At 32.8% G+C, this 24,437-nt stretch overlaps 1 protein-coding gene across 2 annotated transcripts; it reads left to right on the plus strand.

Moving 5' to 3' along the window:
• The first annotated feature begins 167 nt into the window (after positions 1–167).
• Positions 168–23,402, plus strand: LOC140054303 (dyslexia-associated protein KIAA0319-like protein). 2 transcript variants are annotated; one of them, XM_072099244.1, is made up of 22 exons: positions 168–257; positions 1,196–1,337; positions 6,867–7,142; positions 8,272–8,418; positions 10,924–11,136; positions 11,602–11,838; positions 12,118–12,228; positions 12,503–12,705; positions 13,042–13,231; positions 13,388–13,520; positions 13,613–13,677; positions 13,957–14,235; positions 14,602–14,734; positions 15,205–15,350; positions 15,557–15,708; positions 15,798–16,007; positions 17,186–17,274; positions 17,606–17,745; positions 18,140–18,262; positions 18,889–18,979; positions 19,488–19,579; positions 21,173–23,402. In XM_072099244.1, exons 2-22 carry the CDS (start codon positions 1,232–1,234, stop codon positions 21,337–21,339), a joined length of 3,303 nt encoding a protein of 1,100 aa, XP_071955345.1. In that variant the 5' UTR covers positions 168–257; positions 1,196–1,231; the 3' UTR covers positions 21,340–23,402. The 2 variants fall into 2 exon arrangements, with proteins under 2 accessions (XP_071955345.1, XP_071955352.1); XM_072099251.1 differs by lacking the exon at positions 10,924–11,136.
• Positions 23,403–24,437: the final 1,035 nt, after the last annotated feature.

The following is a 24,437-nucleotide window of genomic DNA, read 5'->3' on the forward strand; positions in this document are numbered from 1 at the left end:
TTTTTTTGTATGAGCATGGATTAAAGAATATTCTATTCTTTAATCCATGGTATGAGTCAGTACATAAATTTTCTTTCATTTCGTTTCGTGCAAAACCACATAATTCAAGAAACAAATCAACACTGCGCCCTCACACAGTTATGTAGTAGCAAGAAGGAAAAAGTATGGTGAGATGTTACGTGTTGTTTTGATTCCAGCTGTGCTCGTATCTATTTTATAGAACTTTCAGAATGATTTTATTACATGAAAAGAGAATGGTAATTATATTCAATAATTATATAATAGTGTATATGCATTTTTTACTGCTAGAAATGTTTGGAAGACATAAAAATATGCTCTATTTCGAGATGTAGTAGTAGCCTAGCTAGGCCGGCTAGAGAGTAGGCCTAGCTAGGCCTAGGCTAGGTTAGATATGCTCTAGCTAGGCCTGGTAGAGCTAGCCAACCTACCTAGTCAACCAAATCCGGGACGATTCGGCCCGGGTTGAGTCGGCCCAGGTTTGGTGGGATGATTTTTTTAGCCGTAAACGTCCCGTCCCACCTTTAGGCCAAACTATGGTTGTTATTATACATTTTTTATAATGACACTTTGTAATTGTTTTTTTTTTAGATTTTCATTCTTCTGTTTTTGTATGTGTCGGAGGAAACATAATTATGTATATTTTATATGCAAATGACAATAAATGGAAGTAATTTTCCACTGATGAATAAAGTTAAAAGTTTTGCTTGCAATCGTAATTTCAGAATTGAATACGTTTGATCATCATAATCTAGTATTCATCCGTGTCTCTTGTCTTGTCTACTGTATGTATCCTCAGAAGTCAACTAAGAGTCTGAACTTGATTAGTTTTAACTATTTTTTAGCCCTTCCCTTGATATAATTATTATTATTTGTATATTACAATGTTTATAATTTATATTTATGGGTAAATAAAGAAAGAAAAGAAAGAGTCGCTACCGATGCTTTTTTGTTAGTCACTCAGTCACTTAAAAATTGAAAAACTAACCTAGTAGTAGTAGTAGACCTAGAGACTAAATTATAGTATGTTATCCATACTTTTAAAGCCATACTTCCTACTACTACTAGCTTGTTATCTGTACTGTATCAAATCACTGACTGAAAACATTTGTATGAAATCTTGATTAATACATCATATTTTAATTTATACTAATATTTTATTAATACCACTTTTCAGAAAAATATTTATTGAACAACTTTACAGAAGACTAAGATGTGTTGTATGGCTACTATGGTGACTATCAACTGGTCATCATCAACTTCTATTAACATGTACAAATTATACTTGGTGCTTTCATTAGTTATTTTTTATAAACCAGGTAAGTGTTTGTTTATTTGTAAATAAACGATTATAATGTATAATTAAAAATATTAAATAAACACAATTACCGTTCTGGATTTCCTATAAATGTTCAACTTTGAATTAGGTAAATATTCATAAAAAATTAGTAAAATAATAAAAAGTGGTCTTTTTGCCTCCAAAATTGAATGGAGTTTTCTGTGACCAATCTATACACAGTTTAAATTTGGTAAAGATTTGTCTTTTAATTTAAATGTTATTCTGCTACAGTAAAACTAACACACACACAAACATACACAACAAATATTACAGACAAAAAGATAGGCAAAGGTATGAAATAACAATTGGAAACGTCTAGTAGTGTAAAGGTGTGATAATATTAATTCTGTGCAAATGCAGTATAAAATATATTTTATTACACTAATAATAATATAATTATAATAAAATAATAAAATAGACCTTTGTACACTATGAACAGAAAGTAAAAATGTTTTTTACTGCTAATGTGAAGAATGATCAGTGAATGAAAGCAAACTAATTTAATTCAATGTGCAGTACATTTTGAGAAGGGAAATTTGGAAGTTGTTTTTTTACCCACAACTTTTCAAATCACTAGCCAAGCACTAAGGTCGTGTTCGTACGGTGGTTAAAATAAGCGCTTAATTTCACCCATGCCTCGGGTTATAAATTGAGCGTTGTTCGTACTTGAAATATTTAACCGCTTAAATGCTTAATCGACGAATCACAAACCGGAAATTACGTTTTAAGGTCAGTTGTCTTTACAACCTACGACCCCATTTTCGCACGCTAGTTTCGTGTTGTATATTTTTTACTCGCGATCTTTCTTTACAATAACAATTACAGTACTTGCTACCTTTTACACTGCTTATCCTTGCGACAAACCTTATGCCTCTTAACGCCGATAATCCTGCCGAAATATGCCTTCTCCTGACGACCATTATTTTACTCATTGACGAAGAATTTGAGCCCAATGTTACACGACGGAAACACCACCGACCAGCGGCTCCCCGACCAGCTAGGCCTACTAAGCGGTCTACACCAACAAGGACAGCACCAGCTGACGATCGCTCTCGAAGCGTGTATGGAAGAGCTTCGTAGGAGAAATGACGGGCCTAGGCAGCGAACGTTTGTCAAAATTTGACACATTGCCTCTATCGGAGATTTATTATCCTCGAAGGCCGAGTATAATTGGATTATCGCTGAAATAACCTGCAAATTTGGTGAACATTTTACCTCGAATTTTTTGTAGCCTGAGGCAAAAGTTAATTGGGCCACGCGAACGGAAATCGGGAATAAGCTGGTATTTTCAACCCCTACGAACAGGCCCTTAGAGTACAGTACTACTGTAGCCCACTGGGTTTTATGCTTTACATGGCTAGTATATAGTGTTAAAGATTAAAAGAGTTGCCAGATGTTCTGTTCAACACAACACATTGGTCATGCACAATTTAATATAAATAATTGTCTTGGTGTACAATACAATTCAAAACAAATGGCTTAGTCAGATTTATTACTGCTGTAGGTTAGTATTAGTTTCAGAGCATATATAGATCACAATAATATGAATTTAAGTACTGTACTGTAAACATTTTACATGTGGGTGTTAGTGATTGTTGTCTTTGAATAAATACTGTACAGTCAATGTCAATACTGTCATTACATCACCTTGAGATAAACATCTGTGATATACCATTTTGTACATTACACATTAATACTGTAGATTTAATGTGTAACTGCACAGGTCTACAGTACTGTACTGTCTGTTGACTGAGGGCCTGTTTCTGCTGAATACTGTAACTTCAAATAATGTTCACTTTGAGATTTACACTGTAAAAACAGATTTCTTCTGCATTTTGTTACCAAATTAATAGCATACTGTACGTTTTGAACTTTAGCTAAAGTTTAATAATAAAAAATAATAATTACTCTGCAATAATTACTTTGCACTCCTGAGGACGATCAAAGTACATTGATCGAAACGTCGAGAAACACTACAGTTCTTTTCAGAACTAATATACACCGCAAACTTTATATCAACATTCGATTTCGCCATGCAAACCTTCAAACAATATATTACTCTGCAATAAGCGACTTCGATAACTAATCGGTTATTGTGTGTTTTTAATCATTATTTTGAGAATTTGTTACTGTTTTTCCTAAAACTTTAACAAAATATTTCACAGAATAAGATATTAAAGACAACCGAAAAAATTGTGTGAAAGGGCCCAAAATAAGTTTGCAGGCAAACTTTAGATCTGATCATAGGCAGCACCCGTTTAAAAATTAAACAAATTTTAGAATTCAAAATAAAGTTTTACCAAATTTTTGCAATTTTGTTTGGTTTCCTGCGAAAGAAATTGTAGGATTTAATTGTAGGTCTTAAATTGTTTATTTAAACTTCAAAAGATATGCTATCATTGATCAGTTAAAATAAATTAAAAATCACATGCAGTCAAACCTGATTGGGTTAGACATTTCCAAGTGCCTAGTTGTAAACATGGACGACTGTAAATTAGATCTATGGTTGTAGTAAACAGTAAAGTTTAACATGTCATGTGTGTGAACGCACACTTGTGACTAATTCACGATTATATTGTGTTTACACTTGATATGTAAACAACCGAGTACTATTCTTTTACTATTTTAATCCATCATCTGTGTAAATTTGTGCACCATATTGTAGAATCATGACTTGATTTTGTAACAGCCATTCTTCCTTCAATAAAAGATTATTTTTGTCATAGGATACCAATAAATTATTGTATAAAATACTTTCAGTTATTTACAGTAGGACCTGTTCAGACTTACAGAGTTATGTTTTTGTATTGTACGTGGCGTACACAACTCCATAGAAACAGGAAAAGATTTGTTGTAGCCACTTCTTACGACACTGACCTTTCGTTCGTTATGACAGCTCAAGCTAAAAGAATAGTGTACAATGCTTACTGTATGATATGAAAGTCATGTATCAATGAGTTTGACCTCTAACCAATCAAATTTACTCTTGCATCAAATGTTTATTCCAAGCTGTTTTATACAAAGCGTTAGTTAATCATGTCTGAACAAAATGCAGTTACAGTAGATGCTAATTGTAATGTTTGCTTGTGATATGAAAGCATACCTTCATGGATCTGAATACTGTAATCAGATTTGCTTGTGTTTATTTAATTAACACGTTTGGGCACAATTCAAGGCCCTGGGTTCAAACCCTACCAAAAACCAATCTGTCTTTATTGTATTGTTTTTTTCTCATAAATATGCCAAACACCCACACAAGTTTTGAATGATGGGTTTTATAACTTGTAATGACAAATCTAGAAAAAATAAAATCACAAATTATTTGTTCCATGAACTTCTAAGACTAGAGGGATGTTTTTAAAATTACATTTTGAGTTTTAATAGTATGTTCTCACCTCAAAGATAAAAAGCCTATGTTGGTTTGTCCAGGTACTTAGCAGAACTCATAGACTACTACCAACACCACTTCTGGTGAAATTATCAGTACTTTACTGAAAATTTAGCAATAATAAGCAATAAGCATCAATGTTGCACAAGTACAATGAGTGAAATCCCCCATTCATAACCCCACAATCTTTAGATAAAGTAAGGTGATAAACGATTTCTTTAGAGTCCATTCAAACTGTATTGTGGTGAACTCTGATTTTAAATAGCCATGAATTCTATATTGATTGTTACTAATCTGGCTATTGTTGTATTGCCGCCATTAAAGTAAAACTGGTGCATGGTTTGGACATTCTGTAGTTTTAAATCACTATCTCGAGAAATGCAGGTTTTAACATGTTGAAGTCCTTTTAACTTAACTGTGTTGTATACATGTTTATAATTATATGTATTTTTACTTTTATTATTCATGGATGCATTGAGATATGATATGATATAATATTTATGCCGCTGCATGTAACAGATGTGCAGTGAACTGTAAAGAAAACAGTTTATTCTCGCTAAATGTTCTGATGTTTGACTAGTTAAAATATTGAATGAAAGTACAGATACCCTTTCCCCATACATACATTGTAAGGGTACAGAACTATACATACATTAGTGAAGAATATTACAGATACATTTGTAATGAAGTATAGTATCAATATTTTTAATATCAGTGATAAGGTATTGCAGTTCATGTGTCTATCTGTTTAAAACAAGAAATTTTAGGAATGAATTTGAGAATGAACTATACACTTTTTTCAGGATCTGCACATTTGATTGATTGATTGAAATTGATTGATTGATTGATTGATTGAAATTTATATTTATACTGGGTAACCTCTTCAGTCAAAGACTGGTCTCCCAGAGGGCCCAGTTGGTGACCAGTGTTTGTTTTATTTTGTTTGTTTTATCTTTATACTGGGTGACCTCTTCAGTCAAAGACTGATCTCCCAGAGGGCCCAGTTGGTGATCACTGGCTGTGATGTACTAATACACCGGGGTAACCCCCTACTCGTCTCGAAAGATGTACTAGGTTCTTTAAAGTGCACACGAGCAAGTTGTGTACACTGGACCTACGGTTTATAGTCCTTATCCGAGAAGACTCGTTCTACTGTACCACCAGAACCATGGAGTGAGTGAGCCTCGAACCCCTGCCGATGTTATGGCTACGTGATTACGGTTCCACTGTCTTAACCGCTCGGCCACTCACTCACTGTGGCTGTGATGTACTAATACACCGGGGTAACCCCCTACTCGTCTCGAAAGATGTACTAGGTTCTTTAAAGTGCACACGAGCTAGATGTGTACACTGGACCTACGGTTTATAGTCCTTATCCGAGAAGACTCGTTCTACCACCAGAACCATGGAGTGAGTGAGCCTCGAACCCCTGCCGATGTTATGGCTACGTAATTACGGTTCCACTGTCTTAACCGCTCGGCCACTCACTCACTCATTTTGTAATTTGCCAGTTATAGTATTCCAAAGTTTAAACTGTACTGTCTCCAAGTACAGTCTACAAAATTAGCAACGGTTCCCTTTCCTTGTTTTTGCTATGGACCATTTTGATGGTACCATTACCTACCACTCATTATGTTTCATAAAGATTTGCCTAAAACATTGACATAATGTAAACACTTTTAGTGTAGGGAGGCTATGTTGTGGTTTGGCAGATCCCTTTACTAATGTCTTATAAATTGCATACAACAAGCCATTATTACCTACATTACTGTACTAACTACACTGTACAAAGCAACGGTCAGTCAACGCCATATATGCATGGCGTATCGAATCCAACTCTTGCGCATTGCTTGTATCCTTAGGCAAGATACTTTACTTACGTTTGCTTCTCTCCACCCAGGTGTATAAATGGGAACCCGGTTAGATCAAGACACAATTGCACTGATTACTAGCTGCATTATGGGAGTATGTTTCCATACGTGTTTGATTTTTAAAAAAATGACTGGGGTAATAATGTTCAGTGCTTAGAGGTTTTACAACATTAGGCGCTATATAAGGACATTATTATTATTAATATTATATGTCATTCATTGATAAATGTTTATTATGTACTTTTAACAGGTCCTGGACGAGGAGAATGTTCTGGAACCGAACCTTTAGCAGGCTATTCTCCAAAAGAAAGCAATTTAAATACAATAATTAAGCAGCTGTCAGTTACCACAATGGATGAATGTATTACAGCGTGTTGTCAAGTTACGTCGTGCGATTTAGTTTGGATGTTGGACGGAGTTTGTTCTTCGGTAGCTTGCGCTTCGGTAGAGTCATGTGAGCCGGTTGAGGCTGCACCAAACCAAGTATCTATGATATCTGCTATTGAAAGAGAAAAGATAACAAGAGGTATTTCAATCATAGCTCAATAGCCGGTTTTTGTAACATTACAATCATAAATAACCTTATTTTTTGTATGCATAATTTGTTTAAGGTCTGCCCATTCATGGCCTAACTTAAGGTTCTTTGTAAATACTATGAAATATTATTATGTACAGTATTAATGTATTTATAAGCATTTAAATTTGCACATTGTGTTAAATTAGAGGTTAAGTCTACTTTTATTATTTTTACTTATGTCATGTTATTGTTAATATTAAAAATGTTTATTTGCCTGCCCATTTTGTACTTAGACATGTACACTGTATTTGTAAAAGGTTTACTTAAAATAGAGGCTTTATTTTTTATATTATCAAAAGAACTATACAAAATGTTCACAAAAAGAGTGAATACTGAATTACAATACAAATGCATGCATGATTGAATTTTACTAACTAAAAGTTTCTCTGTGATAATGAACACTATTCCTACACAAGTAATGGTTTTTACATTTCATATAATTAAATAAGCCTTGCTAGTCAATTATTAACAATCATATTGGATAAAGTTCTTGACTTTAAATCATAATCACTAGGTGTGCAATGAGGTCTATATTGATTAACCTTTGGAAACTGTGAAAATAACTCTTAAAATAATACAAATGTTAACTATTAGTATTATTTTAGAAACAGTAGTAAACAAGCTGACAAGCAGTATAGGCTACTCTATCTCAAATAAAGCTCCTAAATATAGTATACAGTATTTTTCTGCAAACAATGGAGCACAAAATCTTACTAAATAATTATATTTCGTGCCTACAGTAGCTTACAAGTTACATGGATAAACCGACAAATTCCATATTTTCTCGAAGAGCTAGATATACTCGGAAAATTAAGTAGAACATTCATTGAGCACCCCTCTCCATAAATGGTACAGTCCACATACCATGCCCTCAAGTGAGAGCATCCCCACAAACCAACATCATCATTTCTTTTCGAGAGTTTGTTGGTTTATCCATGGAGTAATAATCCAGGTAAGCTAATTTATCCAGGTAAACTAGCAATTATAGACAACTAACACCATTTTAGGTTTGTGTAATTTATTGTTTTAGTGGACGTACTGTAGTATACTGTAACTGTATGGTATGCTTTAATTTCAGAATCTTTGGAGGTAACGGGCAAACCTTGCAACGCCCGTCGACGGAACTCTTGTCCAATCAATGAAGTGTGCAATCATTCTAGTTCTTTTAAGGGCACTTGTGAGTGTAAAGAAGGATTTGCACGTGATAATGATGATAAGTGTATTGGTGAGAAAACAAAATCCATTAATAACATTTTTAGAGAATTTATGAAACTGAATGTAAATTAAACGTTATTTATCACAATTATAATTTATCCAGGTCCAGTACAAACCTCCCATTACGACCACTCTTTAAAAAAAACTTTTTTTATTGTCTTTTCTATAAATCAGTTCTCTCAGCTGAACCTTTCGTAAATGGCCACCTCTCTCAGTAGACTTCTGTAGCTGCAGTAAATTAAATCACATTACTGCAGTAGTTCATACATTGTATACCTTTTTAAATTGTTTAGAGGTGTAATAAACTATTAAAGATAATGTAATCACAAACCAAAATGACAAAATAAAATGTTTTTATTTTTAAGAAGCCATTTAATCATTATAACCCTAGTATTTAGGAGACACACAGGACCCAATTAAATTTCCCAATAATAGGTGTAAAGCGTAGTGTTAACATATTTCTCCTCGTTCATTTAATGGAAAACTTCCCCCAGGGGGTGATGTACCCCTCCCCCGAATAGTAATGTCCCAAAAGAGTGGTTCTACTGTGACAATAATATATACAAATGTTATTAGTATTTTTTCATGAAAAATAATTTAGAATAATTGCACAATTTTAAACTCTTGTATTCTGAAATAAATACCTACTCAATAGACTTTTTAATGCTAATATATTTTTGTCTTTGAAATAAAATAAATAATTTATACAACCTTATTTAACTTTAATACTACTCTGAATCAGTATGAAATATTGAAATAGTCTCTGACTTATTACCAAAAAGGTCATGATGAGGTTGTTACTATTACAACAATATTTTAATTTTCCATGACAGAAGAATACATGTAAATAATAAATGAGTTTAGAAAGCCAGTTTATAAATCAATATTTACACTGTAGTGTAATCCTAGCCATACTATTGCCAATGGTTTGAGACTCACTTACTCCAGGGTGCTGGTGGTCTAATGATTATTAAACTGTATGTTTTGTGTACACAACATGCTTGTGTGCGCAAGTCGTTCAAGACAAGTAGGGTGTACCCGGTTGTACTATAACTCACACTGCCACTGTTAGTGGACAGACGTAAGATGGCCTGAAGTGGCTCACTGACAAATGGACATTTTATTTTTCAAAACCAAATTAAAATGTTTTAAAATGTTGTTAAATAACGGGTGCCTTAACTGAGACTCAACATAGTAGAACCCTGATTACCGTCGGAACCCCCCAACAAAGTACACAGAACCAATGAGGTCTTTTAATGAAGGAATACCAATATTATTTTTTCATGATTCAGCTTCTGAAAATAGTGTCGTTGAATGTATAATTATGTTATAAATATATTATACATTTGCATGTGTTTTTATTTTTTTTGCATGTGTTTAATTTTTTTTTGCGTGTGTTTTTATTTTTTTGCATGTGTTTTATTTTTTTTGCGTGTGTTTTTATTTTTTTTTGCATTTTTTTTTTTTTTGGCATGTTTTTTTTAATTCATAAAATCGTAATCGTAATCACCTTTTTTATAACATCTTTTTTGACAATTAAGTCATGTTTTCTAAATTGTTTGTTTTTAACTTTAAAATTCACTGCCTGAGTTTTTTTTCTATGCTTGCTGCATGCCTTTGATATCTTAATTACTTCACCAGGGAATTGATATTCAGTAGTAATATTCTACCCCGTGACAGTTGTACGTTTCCAATCTCGTTTAACATTGAAAGTAATGATCATTTAGATATATTAGCTTTCGTCTTGAATTTCTCAAACTTAAGCAGTATAATATCTATGTGTTTTGGAAACGTACTGTAGATAGCGTTTGCTTGTAAGACATACTAATGAACCATAAATCAGACATGACACAGTTAGATTTAGAATATACAGTGTAAACAAGCTGATGAGCAAATGTAGTTTACACACGTTCGTAGCATGCATAACTACTACTGAATTGAAATATAATACGTGAAGTGACACAGTTTTTTTTTTCTCTTCGGTCACCTTACATTTAGAATCTTTATGTTCACTGATCAAAATTAAAATCAAAACTAATTTTACATCGTTTTTGTGTGCTGCGCCTCCTTTGTTTAAATTGGCTTGTTTTGATTTTTGCATAATTATTAACAAACAATCATTGTTATCAATAATGTTTAAATTGAATTTTAATATTATATTAAAAAATAATGCAATCTTTAATTAAATTCCTATCTACGTTTAGCTAATGATAAGAATGAAAATTTAAAGCATCAAATAAAAAAAAATATATTAACTATTTTAACATTGAATTAGAAGGTTACATGTTGTTAATGCAATGTATAGGAATGATAAATTAATTTAGCTAACAAATTATCAGAACTTAAAATATTTTTTATCGTAATGCATCACATTTGCATATATACACTATTAACCAAATTTGCATTTTATTTGCATAATTATTAACCTGCATTTTTTAATCTATTAAAATCTTGCATGAATAATAATGCATCATTTGCATCTCATTTGCATGTGATCATCTCATTACATCACCAGACTTGTGGCAAATTGACTATACTAATTTGAATGAGGATTATTCAACTACAAATGAGGATGAAAATGTGGACGGACTGGCGGATTTTCTAGGAGGGAAATGTGATACCACCAGTGATTGCAAACCCTACGAATACTGTGAACATTTTCTAAACATAGGTTTTTGCCTAAAATGCCAAGATAAATCATGTAATTCCATAGGAGGTTCCAACAAAGGTTGCCATTTTTGCTTTTCATTTCATAAATTTCAAAGTATAGCTGAAAAAACGTGTATGCATTAATACATTTTATGCATTTCCATGAAAATAGAAACATATTTTTACAATACACAGTAGGCCTACCATACTGATTCACATGCAAGCCTGCCTATGCTATCAAACCCTCTCCCAAAATGGTTTATGCATGTCACCCTATTATAGACTCTTTTTTTATGTTGAATAGTGGTACATAGTAAATCAGTATGGTACTGTAGGCTTTTGAGACCATAATATGAATGTGAAGGCATCATCAATGGCATGTGCTATGTTCATTTGCATTTTCTGTTGCATGATTTTTTTTAGCTTCTAAACTAAACTTGTTCTTGCTTTTATTTTAAATTATTTTTTTTTATCTACAAAGTTAACAAGTTTATTTACTAATATTTTTGTCTGAATTTTTTCTGTACAAACTTTTTATTTACAGAATCAGAGGAGATAACCACATCGGTAGATGTTATAAATTTAAATGCTCCAGAGAAGGAAGATAACTCAACAAATTCTAGTAATGTAACAAATACTTTAAATAGTACAGCTTCACAGTCTTCTGTTCTGGGAAATAATAGTGCAATTCACAACAACACCAATGCTTCCAGTGTTGCAAGTAGCCCTACAGATAAACCTGTTTTAATAACTACAAATGATACATCTGAAGATGAACATGGTAAGTTTTAAAATCAAATATCCTTAATTAAGTTAATTTTGTCGATTTGTATAGCGATTTTAACAGCAGATTGTCCTAAAACGTATAGAATAAAAGGAGATTGAAAAGGAACACAGATTGTGTGTTTAATGGTTTTATAATCATAGAAATGGGAAGATTGTTCCTGAACAGCAGTTTGATGACTAAATAGGGCTAATGTGTGTTTGAACGTTGTTTACAACAATATACAAAGGCATAACAACAATACTGTGGTAAAAATAATTATTGAAATACTTGTAGATTTGCCAAAATTAGAGAAGAAAGGATACAATGCATCAACACCAGTCACACCTACTACGAATCAACCTAACCATGCAACCACAGTTGTACTTCCTACTACAGTAGCACCAAGTAAGATAACCACCTGTATGCTAATTTATAATGATATGCATTTGTTACTGAAATTTATAGAAAATTGCATTGTATTATGCAAATTAATAGGGACTTTTCGATTTTAGTGAACATGCAGAAGATCATGTCCACACGGGTTGTAGTTACCCAGATATATGAACGTTATTCAAATGATCCTATGATAATTTTGTTGTGCAAATTACATGTGCAGTGTAGTTTATGCTAATTATCTTTATGCTAATGAAATTTACATATATTCTAATTTGTTGTATAGTGAAATCATTAGCAGTTTCTGCTGGAGAAAACAAAGTCTTGCAACTTCCAGATCAGACCAGTGTTAGCATCTATGCCTTTGTCATTCCTGACAAGCCTCCGGAAGGATTAGAGTATAGTTTTGAATGGAACTTAATTGAAAGTCCTGATGAGCACGGAGGAGAAATTACTGGCATGCACACTAACTCAATCACTCTAACTGGGGTAAGAAGATTATAAATAAGAACCACTCATGACCTTCCAAGTAAATAATTGAAATAAATGACGTGAAGAACAGTTCTCTAGATCTGATACAACCAATCTTTATGGTTTGTTCATGACCTGGTCTTCTCTTTTCTCCCTGCCAGCCTTCCTCCACTTTCCACTGTCATTTCTATGTTCAATGAAAATTTTAATAACCCAACAAACCAACATTGCTACTTCTAGAGGGTGTTTATCACCATTTCCCTGGTAACACATACCTTTAAATTATGAATAACTTTTAATGTCCTCTTTTTAATTAACTTGTTTTATTATTAAATTATTTTGCTTTTCTTGTAGTTGACTGCTGGTCTTTATATGTTTAAAGTTGAGGTCACGACTGGAAGGTCACAAGGTGAAGCCTTTGTCAATGTGACAGTTCTACCACCCCCTAGAGTTAACCAGAAACCTCATGCAGTAATCGAACCAGCTTTGCAGGAGGTTACATTGCCCGTGCTTCCAAATGCAGACACCGTCCTTGATGGCTCAGGTAAATTACTTTGTTTTGGGGTTTTCTTGAAACCTCCCTTTTCTTATCTTTTACATGTACACCACGTGACTTTAAATAAAAACACATGGATGTATAATTCAACAAAATAGATTTACAGTTTGGTTTAATGGAAATTATTTATTTTTAAATAACTAGGGAGTACGGATGATGTCAAGATTGCAGGTTACAAGTGGGAGCAAGTGAAAGGCCCCTTAAGTGAGTCTGAAATTGGCGGGACTGAGCCGATCCTTCACTTGTCTGGGCTTCAAGTTGGTATCTACATCATCAAGTAAGTTTTACATTATTCATGTTTATTTTTTTGTTCAATGTTTGTTTATTTGTTATTTTTTTATTGTACAATTTATTGAATTGTTCTTTTAGGTTGACTGTTACTGACTCAGATGGACTTGAAGATTCTGCTTTAGCTAATGTTACTGTTAAACAAGGTTAGTCATCAAAACAGAAATAGTTACATTATTTACCTTACGTTATTTGCCCATTATAAATATTAAATATATTAACTACATATTCTGAACCTGATAATTGAAGAGTGGTTTTTATCACCTTTATGAAAAAGTCTGTGGTGTGCAAATAAATGTTGACATTTTAACTCCAGTCATTTTGTATTATTTATCTATTTTTATATCAACACCACAGGTATAGAACAAATTTTAAGTGATATACTGAACGTTTATTAATATTTTTATTTTTTTAATCATTTTTAGAAGTAGATTATCCTCCTAAAGCTAACGCTGGTAGCGACATTGTTATCAAACTACCAAAGAACGAGGTTACCTTATATGGTAATGCTAGTACAGACGACAAGAAGATTGTAGGCTATGAATGGTCAAAGGACAGCGGTGGTGTTGTTGATGTGACGGGTTCTGGTACTGAACAACTACATTTAACAAACTTGGAAGAAGGCAACTATGTTTTCCGACTGACGGTCACTGATTCTGGGGGGAATCAGAATTTTGATACTGTAACAGTTATTGTCCAGCCAGGTGAGATTCTTATCAAATAATGGCTTGTGAGCTGGTGCATAAAACTTATTTAGTAAACTTATGACTTATTTCTCCAAGGGTCCCTTCCGTTTCGAGCAACCACTAAGTAGCGATGGATCAGTCAACACATTTAAAAGATTTACTGGCTGCAATTGAGCTGGAACTCCATTTCTAAGTTCTTATCTAAGTAAACTTCTACCACCAGAAATTTGACTTGAGACTGAGCCATTCTTATTGCTGTTGTAACTGCTTGGCCAATTTGACCAAAAAAGCAGCAAGGGCAGGTTTGCATTTACATAAAACCGTTGCTACAAACTTGCTAACCATTAATTGAAGTTAATATGTACATTATTTTTCTTGTTTAAGAGAACAACATTGCCCCAGTGGCTGATGCTGGAACAAACAAGGAACTATCATTACCAGATGATTCCACTGTTTTAGATGGATCTGCCAGTCACGATGACCTTGCTATAACTCATTATACTTGGGAAAAAACAAGGTATGGTATTTTTTCAATTTTAATAAATTCAAAAATTATTTTAATATTGTGAATTGTTTGTATATATAATGTTTTTATTTTTTGGTCGAAGCTCTACTTGTGAGAGAGTTGCTCTGTTTGGGGAATCAATAAATAAATATGAAATAAAACAGCACATTTTTACAGTTTATGCTATAGGGAATAGATTCAAGAGAGATGCTGATGAGAACTGGCCTTACTGAGTGATATGAATTTGATATCTAATCAGTTTTACATACATAATTGTATATTCTGCTAAAACAAATAAATAGGGAGAACCTTTATTAAGGAACACTTTCCTATTAAACTAATGAAGGGTGATATGTGCCTTAACACTATGGCTAACTCCTATTCAATGGACACCCATATGAAGATTACACGGTTTTGGGTGAAAATTAAATAGAAAAAACAAACACTTATCTGACATATTAAGAAATGTTTCTTTGTTACAGTGGTCCTGACGCTGATATTACTGATGCGGATAAGGTCAAAGCCACAGTGTCGAAGCTACAAGAAGGAGAATATGTGTTCACGTTAACAGTTGTTGATGGTCAAGGTGCCACCGACACGGACACTGTGAAAGTCACCGTTAAAAAAGGTGAGCATAACGAAAAGGAACATTTGGAAAAACAGTGCAAGTCGTTACTGATGTTATTTGATGATATAATCATTTCTCAACAAATTTCGCGAAGCCAACTATTTGGCCAAGTGGTATAGGTTCAGTCTAATGAACCGATTTTTTTTTTCAATTTACCTATTTTATTATTTTGCCAATGTAGAGTTGTTTTTAATTTGTCACTTCAGAGGTGAACAAACCACCTGTTGCCAATGCAGGTTCGGACGTGGTTGTCACTCTTCCTGTCTCGGTTGTTAAAGTTGATGGATCACAATCAACGGATGACGTTGGTATTGAAAGTTACGAGTGGAAAAGAAATGGTAAAAGCCCAGCTGCAGGGGTAAGACAAGGACAAGTTATTTTACCACCCCTACTTTTGCATCTGCCAAAAAAATTTCAGTCTATTAATTCCCTATTAATATTGTTTAGACTGCAATCGACAATTCTGACAAGAAATCTATTCTGTTATTGGTTGATCTGGTTCCGGGCCGTTACACATTTACACTAAAAGTTACAGATGCAAAAGGACTCTCTGCAACTGACACAGTTGAAGTTGTTGTTAAACAGTATGCAAGTGAGGACAGTCTGGTAGTATTAACATTTGCAGCTGATATTACAAAGGTCACACAAGAAGATGAGGTATGGCAAACATTGTAAATTCATTTTATATATTTTGTGTATTTTTTATATTATCAATACACTATAACATGCCTTAGCGAGGATACCTCTCCCAATCCACTCCACTCCAGTACAGTTTAAAACCTTCCCAGTACAAATTCTAATAATCATGTTGATAATGGAAATTACTTATAAACCATAAAACCCTCCATTTTAAATGTAGTTTAAAACCTTCCCAGTACAATTCATTTATTTTTATACTCTTCTCCCCTAAATGCCAAACCCATTCCTGGGGGTAATTTAAAGTCTTCCCAGTACAATTCATTTATTTTTATACTCTTCTCCCCTAAATGCCAAACCCATTCCTGGGGGTAATTTAAAGTCTTCCCTGTACAATTCTGGACATTTTTATGTATGGATAAATGTATAAACAAAACAACAACCTACTGTAAGTTGGAAAAAGGGAGGTATTTAGACCTGCTATATTGGATCTAAAATGGCAGATAATACAGTAGAACCTCCATTTTACATACGGTACGGGACCGAAAGGCGTACGTAAAACAAAGGATTCGTAAAATCAAGGTTGACCTTAAATTGACCCCAAATACGTAGAGATCGTAGCTATAAAGGGCGGCTACCCTGTTTGTCTACTTTACTGAACAGCATGCAGGTTGTCACTAGCTAGGCCTTGCCTAGACTATTCAGGCTAGGCTAGCAGGCCTAGCAAGATGTGAGGCCTAACTAGAAAAGTACAGTACTGTATATACAGGCTGTGAGATGTTTAAATAAAGGGTAAAATATCAATGTTCTTGTATTTTCAATCAATAAAAACAGTCGCTGCTTAAATGCACGTGCGTAGCTTGTCTCAAACACACAGCAGAATTCCTCACACACACACAGCCACAGCTTTGTTGTGCTTTGTTGTTGTTAAATTGCGCCCTCAATGTACGAAAATGATGACGTCATCGGTTATTTTAAGCGTACGTAAAATCAAGGGAACGTAAAATCAGGGTACGTAAAACACAGGTTCTACTGTATTCATATTGTATTTAAACATTCCCATAATAATTGCATATCCAAGGTGTATGGATGCATGCTGTAACAACATTTTGTATTTTGTAACTTAAAAAAATAGATTTATAGATTGACGTTAGTTGCTATCCTTAGAAAATAAATGTAAATATAATATTTTTCATCAGGAACTTCTACTTCGTAAATTGTCACTCTTCATGGGAGTAGATGATCATGATATAATGTTACAACGGATCGTTTCAATTCAAGAAGGAAGGTAAATTTGGAGAAACACTATTGGGTATGGGTCATTGGTCAATCTCAAACTGCTATATTTTGTGGTCATATGTGCCAATGTAGTCATTAATGATTGGTTCCCACTAGAGACGCAACACAAGTCATTTGACCAATAACATATGATGGATTATCGGTTTTCATTGGTCATTTGCTTGCCTTGTGTCTACGTCTTTAATTCTTTATATACATTAGATATGCACAGAAGTCACATTTAATCACAGTTCTTTAAAACATTTTACTGTACTAACTTAGCAGTTAATCATGACAATACCTTATAAACACGATCATTATTACTGTAACTTTCTTGTCAGGTTTGATATGATCTTCTATGTGATTGATGCGCAAACACAGGTTAGTTTGAAGGCTATAGATGTTGTCAACCAACTTAAAGACAGGCTAAAAAAGGAAGGTGATCTGTTGGATTATCCGGTGTACAGCCTGGAGACTGTAGGTATGTATGACTGACTGAAGTTGTCCTGTTATTTAAACTCAAAGGTCTATCATGCTTAATTCCTGTGTTCAAAGAGCTGTTGCTAATTCCAGTTCATATATGCTCTTCTATATAAACCTGTTTGCATCAAGCATGTCTTTTCACTATACCATGAATTCAAAATCATGGAATAACCTGTCATTAACTTTTGCTGCTTCATTACTTTGGAATCAACTTCTGAATCATGTTAAATCTGCAACTTCATTGAACTCCTTTTAACTGAAGCTTTTAACCTCTTTGAAGATGGTATTGAATAAACAAGTGACTGAATCACTTTGATTACAAGTAGTATGAGTACATTGATTTGGCAGTAACTTACAATGCTTTTTCTAATGTCTGATTGATGTCACTTTAGTTTGCCAGAACACATGCTCAGATCATGGAACCTGCAATGTAACTACTCGTCGATGCGACTGCGAAAGTTTCTGGATTGAGAATCCAATCAAAGCTTACTTTGGAAAGAAAGAATCTAATTGTGGTAAGTTGACATTATTGCTATTACTGCTGGGTATAACCATAAACTCTGTCTACACTATCAAAGTAGTTTGACAAAATGCCCAAATATGGTAGTGATATGCCCAAATATGGTAGTAATATATCATCATGTCCATATATAGGCATATGACATTTTTTGTAACATCAAGTTTGATAGTGTAGACAGAGCTAAAGATTTTTAGATCCATGGTTTTTATGTTATTTATTCATTAAAGTCATTTTCGCCATCGGTAACTACTCTATTCACCGGCCAAAATCCGAACACCTAGTATTTAAATGGCCTAGTTTCCAACATTTCAATTAAAGATGGAAGCAACATTAATTGACTAAAAGTTGCTTTAAAGCTCTGTCTACACTATGTGCTGTGCCAGATAGTCATGATGATGTCTTATCACTACTATATTTGGGCATATCACTGTCATATTTAGGCACATCAGACCTTTTTGTCAAACTAGTTTGATAATGTAGACAGAGGCGAAAAGAAAAAAGCAAATAATGTTTTTTAATTGTTGTTCTTTTGGTGAAAGCCTGAGTGTGACTCAGTATTTAAATAATGAAAATATTTACCCATATCATCATGATTATGAACAAAGTTTTTCATAATTCCAGATTGGAGTATTTTGTATGTAATCATCGTTACTTTCTTTGTGATTGTTGCCTTCAGTGTTCTCATGTGGATGTGTTTCTGCTTCATCTCAAAGTAAGTCTTTACAGTTTCATTAAAAGTAACATAATTCTCATCAATAACAAACAAAATAAATAAAAGCTAGTACAGTAGAACCTATGTTTTACGTACCCTGGTTTTACGTTCCCATAACCAATGACGTCATCATTTTCCTACATTGAGGGCGCAATTTAACAACAACAAACAAAGCCATGGCTGTGTGAGGAATTCTGCTGTGTGAGACAAGCTACACACGTGCAGTCCCCTACAGCAGCGACTGTTTTTACTGATGGAAAATACAAGAACATTGATATTTTATTTTTAACACTTTATTTAAACGCACAGGCTGTATATACTGTACTTTTCTAGCTAGGCCTCACGTCTTGTTAGGACTACTAGCCTGGCCTGAATAGTCTAGGCAAGGCCTAGCTAGTAACAACCTGCATGCTGTACCATAAAGTATGCAAACATGGTAGCCTTTATAGCCTTTTTTTCTTTTAACTGCTCAACCATTAACTAATTTTAACATAATTATTGTTTGCAGTCGTTGCCTAAAAAAGAAACGACGTCATCGATACAGTCTTCTAGATGAATTTGATGAGCATGAGTCAATGGAGATGATTCCTAAAGCAAATGGTAAGATTGAGCAGTATAGATAGTATCATTTAGTTTCAATTGAGATCAACATGCCTTCAACATCCTTAATCTCTTTCTCTGTCTCTTTCTACATTTCTTTGGTTTACATAAGATTACCTTACCTTTGGTTGCCAGGTTAGCAATTTAACTTAAAGTATTAATTCACAATTTTACAATCTACAAGGTTAAACATAACCAGTAAAATATTTATTTTACATGGTAGGTGAACTCAAAGTGGCCATAAGGTCAAGGAATGACCCTTATTTTTGTTGCTATGTGCTGGACCATGAATTTCGCATAGTTTGTTGGGGCCTAGTCTTCTTTCCTGCTGTGCTCACCTACATCTTGTTCTAGGAAGTTTGTTATGTAAACAAGATTACAACACAACTTTATCTTTGCTCTTTGATTGGTTAAATTTGTATCATTTGTGGGTTAAACATTAACAGTAACACATTTATTTTATCATATGGTAGGTGATCTCAAAGTGGCATTTAGATCAAGGAACGACCCTTATCAAGGTGTTTATTCTCAATTAAACTTTTCTTTTATTTTGTATCATTTCAAAGTTTTTTTTCTACATTCGTTCTGCAATTGTATTATTAGTGAACATTCTGTGATTTGGTTACATTAAATCCCTAAGAAGTTTAGGCTTTCTATAATTGCAAAAAAAAAAGTTTTGCAAGACACTCGCTACTATAATTCTGAAAGATTGTAATTGCTTAGAGATGGTGTTGATTTCACACGGCACTTGTAGGCTTGTGTTTATTATAGTGTGCTGTGTTTTGGCAATCATTGTTTTTTTCATTCATTTTATTTTAAGTTTGTTTTACATGTTGCTATATAATTGTGCTATAATTTTAGTTACGGTATATAGTTATTTTGATGTCTCTTCTGGTTCAATTTGTTATTATTTATTAGTTAATTTTACAGTTTTATATACCAATTATTTTATTGATGTATAATTTAAGTCTCTATAATATTGCCTCATAGTACCCACATTTTTTTAAAAAATTGTGGCATTGTTCCCTCCCAAACACCTTACCTTATTTTTTCCAGCTTTTTCAATCCTTTCAACACTGTGCCCTCCTACAACTCTTACAAATTCCCTAAGTACCAGTAGTGTTTTAAACCAATTGACGAATACAACCAAGTTTACTCTGTACTGTTCTCTGTTTATTTTCATATGTTCATAATAATCAAACATCTAGTTTTCAATTTTGTAGTATTGTCACTATTTTGCTTTGATTAGAAGGCAAACCATACAACGTATATGTACATTGGTAAAAGGTTAAATCATACTTCATCTGTTAATACTTCCATACCATGGAAACTCATTCAGTGTTTTCTGTTGTTTTCTTGCAATGTTTTTTAGCTAAAATATTTTAGATACAGCAACTACAACTCCCATAATAGTTATTTTGAAATCATGTTGTTATAACTAGGATGTATGTAATCAGCTATATTTGTGTTTTTCACTTGCAGTATTTCAGTTGAATTATGTGTTGTGTACATGAATTGTCAACCATTTCATTTGTATATTCTATGGTTTTGTTGTTATGGATGTGTACTTACTTTTTTATTGTTGTTTTGCAGGGAAACAAAACAGTAGTATTATGGTATCAGAATCAGATGATACAGAAGAAGATACACTCTTTGAGCCTAAAAAGAAATCAAAAACCACAAATGGATTTGTTCCACATAAGAAAAAAGGTAGAATACCAACTGCCTACTCAGACAGAAATAGAAATGAGAAGTTATGACAAAACTAGAAAATAATGGATATGATTTAACTGAATGTGATTTATCTCAATGGTTAAACTCAATATGACCAGGCTATAACTATGCTAGACAGAAATGCCTGACGTCCACGTAGAAGAGCTTTGAAGTAACCAGACAAATATGGATACTTAACAATTGTTGAACTCAAGATGACATTATTATTAGCCGGACTATGATCAATATCAACAGGCTTTACAATAGAAACAAGGATAGAACTGTAGAAGCCTCAGAATAGCATTTAATTTAGTTGCAGTTGACACATTCCATATACAAGAACAATTAAATGAATTCAATTCAATTTAAATATAGTCAATTTAATTTGATAATTTTAAATGAATTATTATCTGTAATTTTGAATGCTTTAGTTGAAGTATACATTTAATTTCTAGCTAACAAAAAATTAAGTAACTCTTTACATTCCTATTTTATAAAAGTACTGTAATATTATATTTGAATATTAATCTGACAATTACCTTAATTTTAATGAGATATAGTGAATTAAAATCAAATATATTTGATTTATTAAATTAGTAGGGAGGAGGTAATATGTTGAAATATATTTCCAACATGGAAAATAAGGAATGTCATTGAAAATTAAAAGTTTTTCTACTCAAAATTATAAAATGTAACCTAACTAAGTTTGCAAAGACAACAAACGACCACTGTTGATGCTAAGTTAAAATGCTTGGTCCTTAATTTCAATCAAAGACTACCTTCCTTGGAATATCATTGAAAGTTGCAATGAGTACAATGTGAAGACATTTTATTGTATTACATTATAGTATTATATTTTGTCAATCATCATGTTTACTTCTTTGGAATCTAAAAAACACTGTGTAACTAATATTGATATTTATGTTTATCGCATTTGATTGAAAAACAAAAATATAAAAAAATGTATTTTCTTAATCGGAAACAAATTATTTGTTTTAAACAGTCTTTTTTTTCTATAAAAGTTACATAAAAGAAAAGCTGAAATTGCAAAATGGAAGCCCAAATGTGTAAATAAAAGTGTGTGTGTGGGTATGATAAAGTAAGTATGGTTGAAAAATAAGGGGAAAATATAATTTTTATATTTTTGCATTGTATATAATATATAATATTTAAAGGGTGTATGGTATTTAATAGTTACAAATATATTTAATTGGTGTCGTAGGTAAACTCATTTCTTTGTTTGTTTGTTTTTTAAATCTATGCAGAATAATCAACAAATTCTGTTATTATACTGATATTAAATGAGTAATTCACATTTGTAATAATCTATTCTCATTTGGTGTCTGCCTCCAAATAAAATTATAATTTATATATTTATGTTTGTAAATCTTATTTTCTTATAATCTAATATTAATCATAAAGAAATTGTTGGATTGTGTGACGAACAAAACACTAATTTTTTTTTAAATGTTTATATAGGATATACATTCACATGTTTATGTTAACTTGACTTGACTTTATTCAATAACATTGTATACTTTAAATTAATGATAGTTTAATAATAATGCTATTAAGTAATCATGATAGAATACAATATTTAGAAATGTGATGATATTTTTAAATTAAAATATAATTATTTTTTATATGCATTCAGAATGTATTCATAGGATACAGTTCTAGACAGCAAAATTCGTTTTTCTAAAACTTTTTAGAAAAAGAAATATGGTGAGTATTAATTGGGAGGTATAAAACGTGGTAAATTTGTTATTGTGTATTTGGTGAAACATTCCGTGCTGCTAAGCACAAATTATTCATCAAAAACCAGGAAAAGTAAAGGAGAAATTATAGTTAGTAGCAGGGCTGGTGGAAAAAAACTTCCACTCTCACTATATCAAGAGAATATGGTAAGTCTATAGCATTGTTTAATTCAGATCATCATAAGCAGAGACTATCATTGTTTGTGTGTGTTTTGTTTATTTTTTGTCATTTATGATAGAATATTAGGTTTTAGCAAATGAAGATGCAATTCAGTACGTCAATATGTCGACTTAGAGATTTTTTTTCTGTATATTTTGAATTTGTTAAAGAAATAATACCTTGTTTATTTAGGGAGGCAATTCAGTTTTATGTTTGTTTTTCATTTGAAGATTTTGAGAAATAAAAATAAAGAATTTAATTTCAATGAAATTTCATTTGTTTTGTATGAAGTAGTTGGTTTAACTACTACTATTATAACTGTCTATGCTCATAGTCCTAAAGTTTTAGATATTGTAATTGTTATTGTATGTAATTTAAATATTTAGCACTATTTTTCTTACGCCCTCCTTAATAGGCTACTCAATATCTGATTTTTTTTTCTTGGGAAATATTTTCTAGCCCAAGCAACTGAAAAAAATATGTTATTCGAATTGTTCAGTCACCTTTGAATCTGGGAAATGCACTTGTGTAGGTTTTCCTTCCTTCACTATATTATACCAGGGAGTTCTACAACTCCCTGATTATTCTAGTTTATAAATGCATTTTAGATCTGATGTTCGACAAGCTAGAATGGTTTTGACGTCACCGCATGTGTTTAAAATCAGACAACCAAAAACCGCGCGTCATCATAGTAATAAACTATTAACCAATCAAAAAACAACTACGGCACGCATCTAACACACCTTGTGACAGCTACTCAGCCGGGTACTCAGCCCGGGACTCAGCCCACCACCAATCATCAACTAGGCTAGATGGCGATGTAAGGTGGAACAAAATTGTAAGTTGAAGCATCATCATCTCAAATAGGCCCTATATTTTGTCTAATTTCCCGATGAGGAGCAGGCATTATTCATTATTTTAATGAATGGTGTGAGGAATAATAAATAGGCATACGTCGCTAGCCTATCTTATCCAATCGTGGGATCTAAGTGTGCTCAAGGCTAGGCTAGGAATTGAAAACACACAGGTAAGTGTGGGAGAGATTGTCTTCGTACAGTTTGGATGGGCCTGGGTTCAGTGATGCACAACGACGTCATAGCTAACAATCTGGTTCTATTCAGTGATGTTTATGAGTAAGTGGTGTATTTTATATCCAGATCTCTGGAGAGAAAATTCCAATTGAAAGAAACCACATTAAAATTAAAATGAGTTTGAAAAACAATTCTTA

Source organism: Antedon mediterranea, chromosome 1 (assembly GCF_964355755.1).
Source record: "Antedon mediterranea chromosome 1, ecAntMedi1.1, whole genome shotgun sequence".
Lineage (NCBI taxonomy): Eukaryota > Metazoa > Echinodermata > Crinoidea > Comatulida > Antedonidae > Antedon > Antedon mediterranea.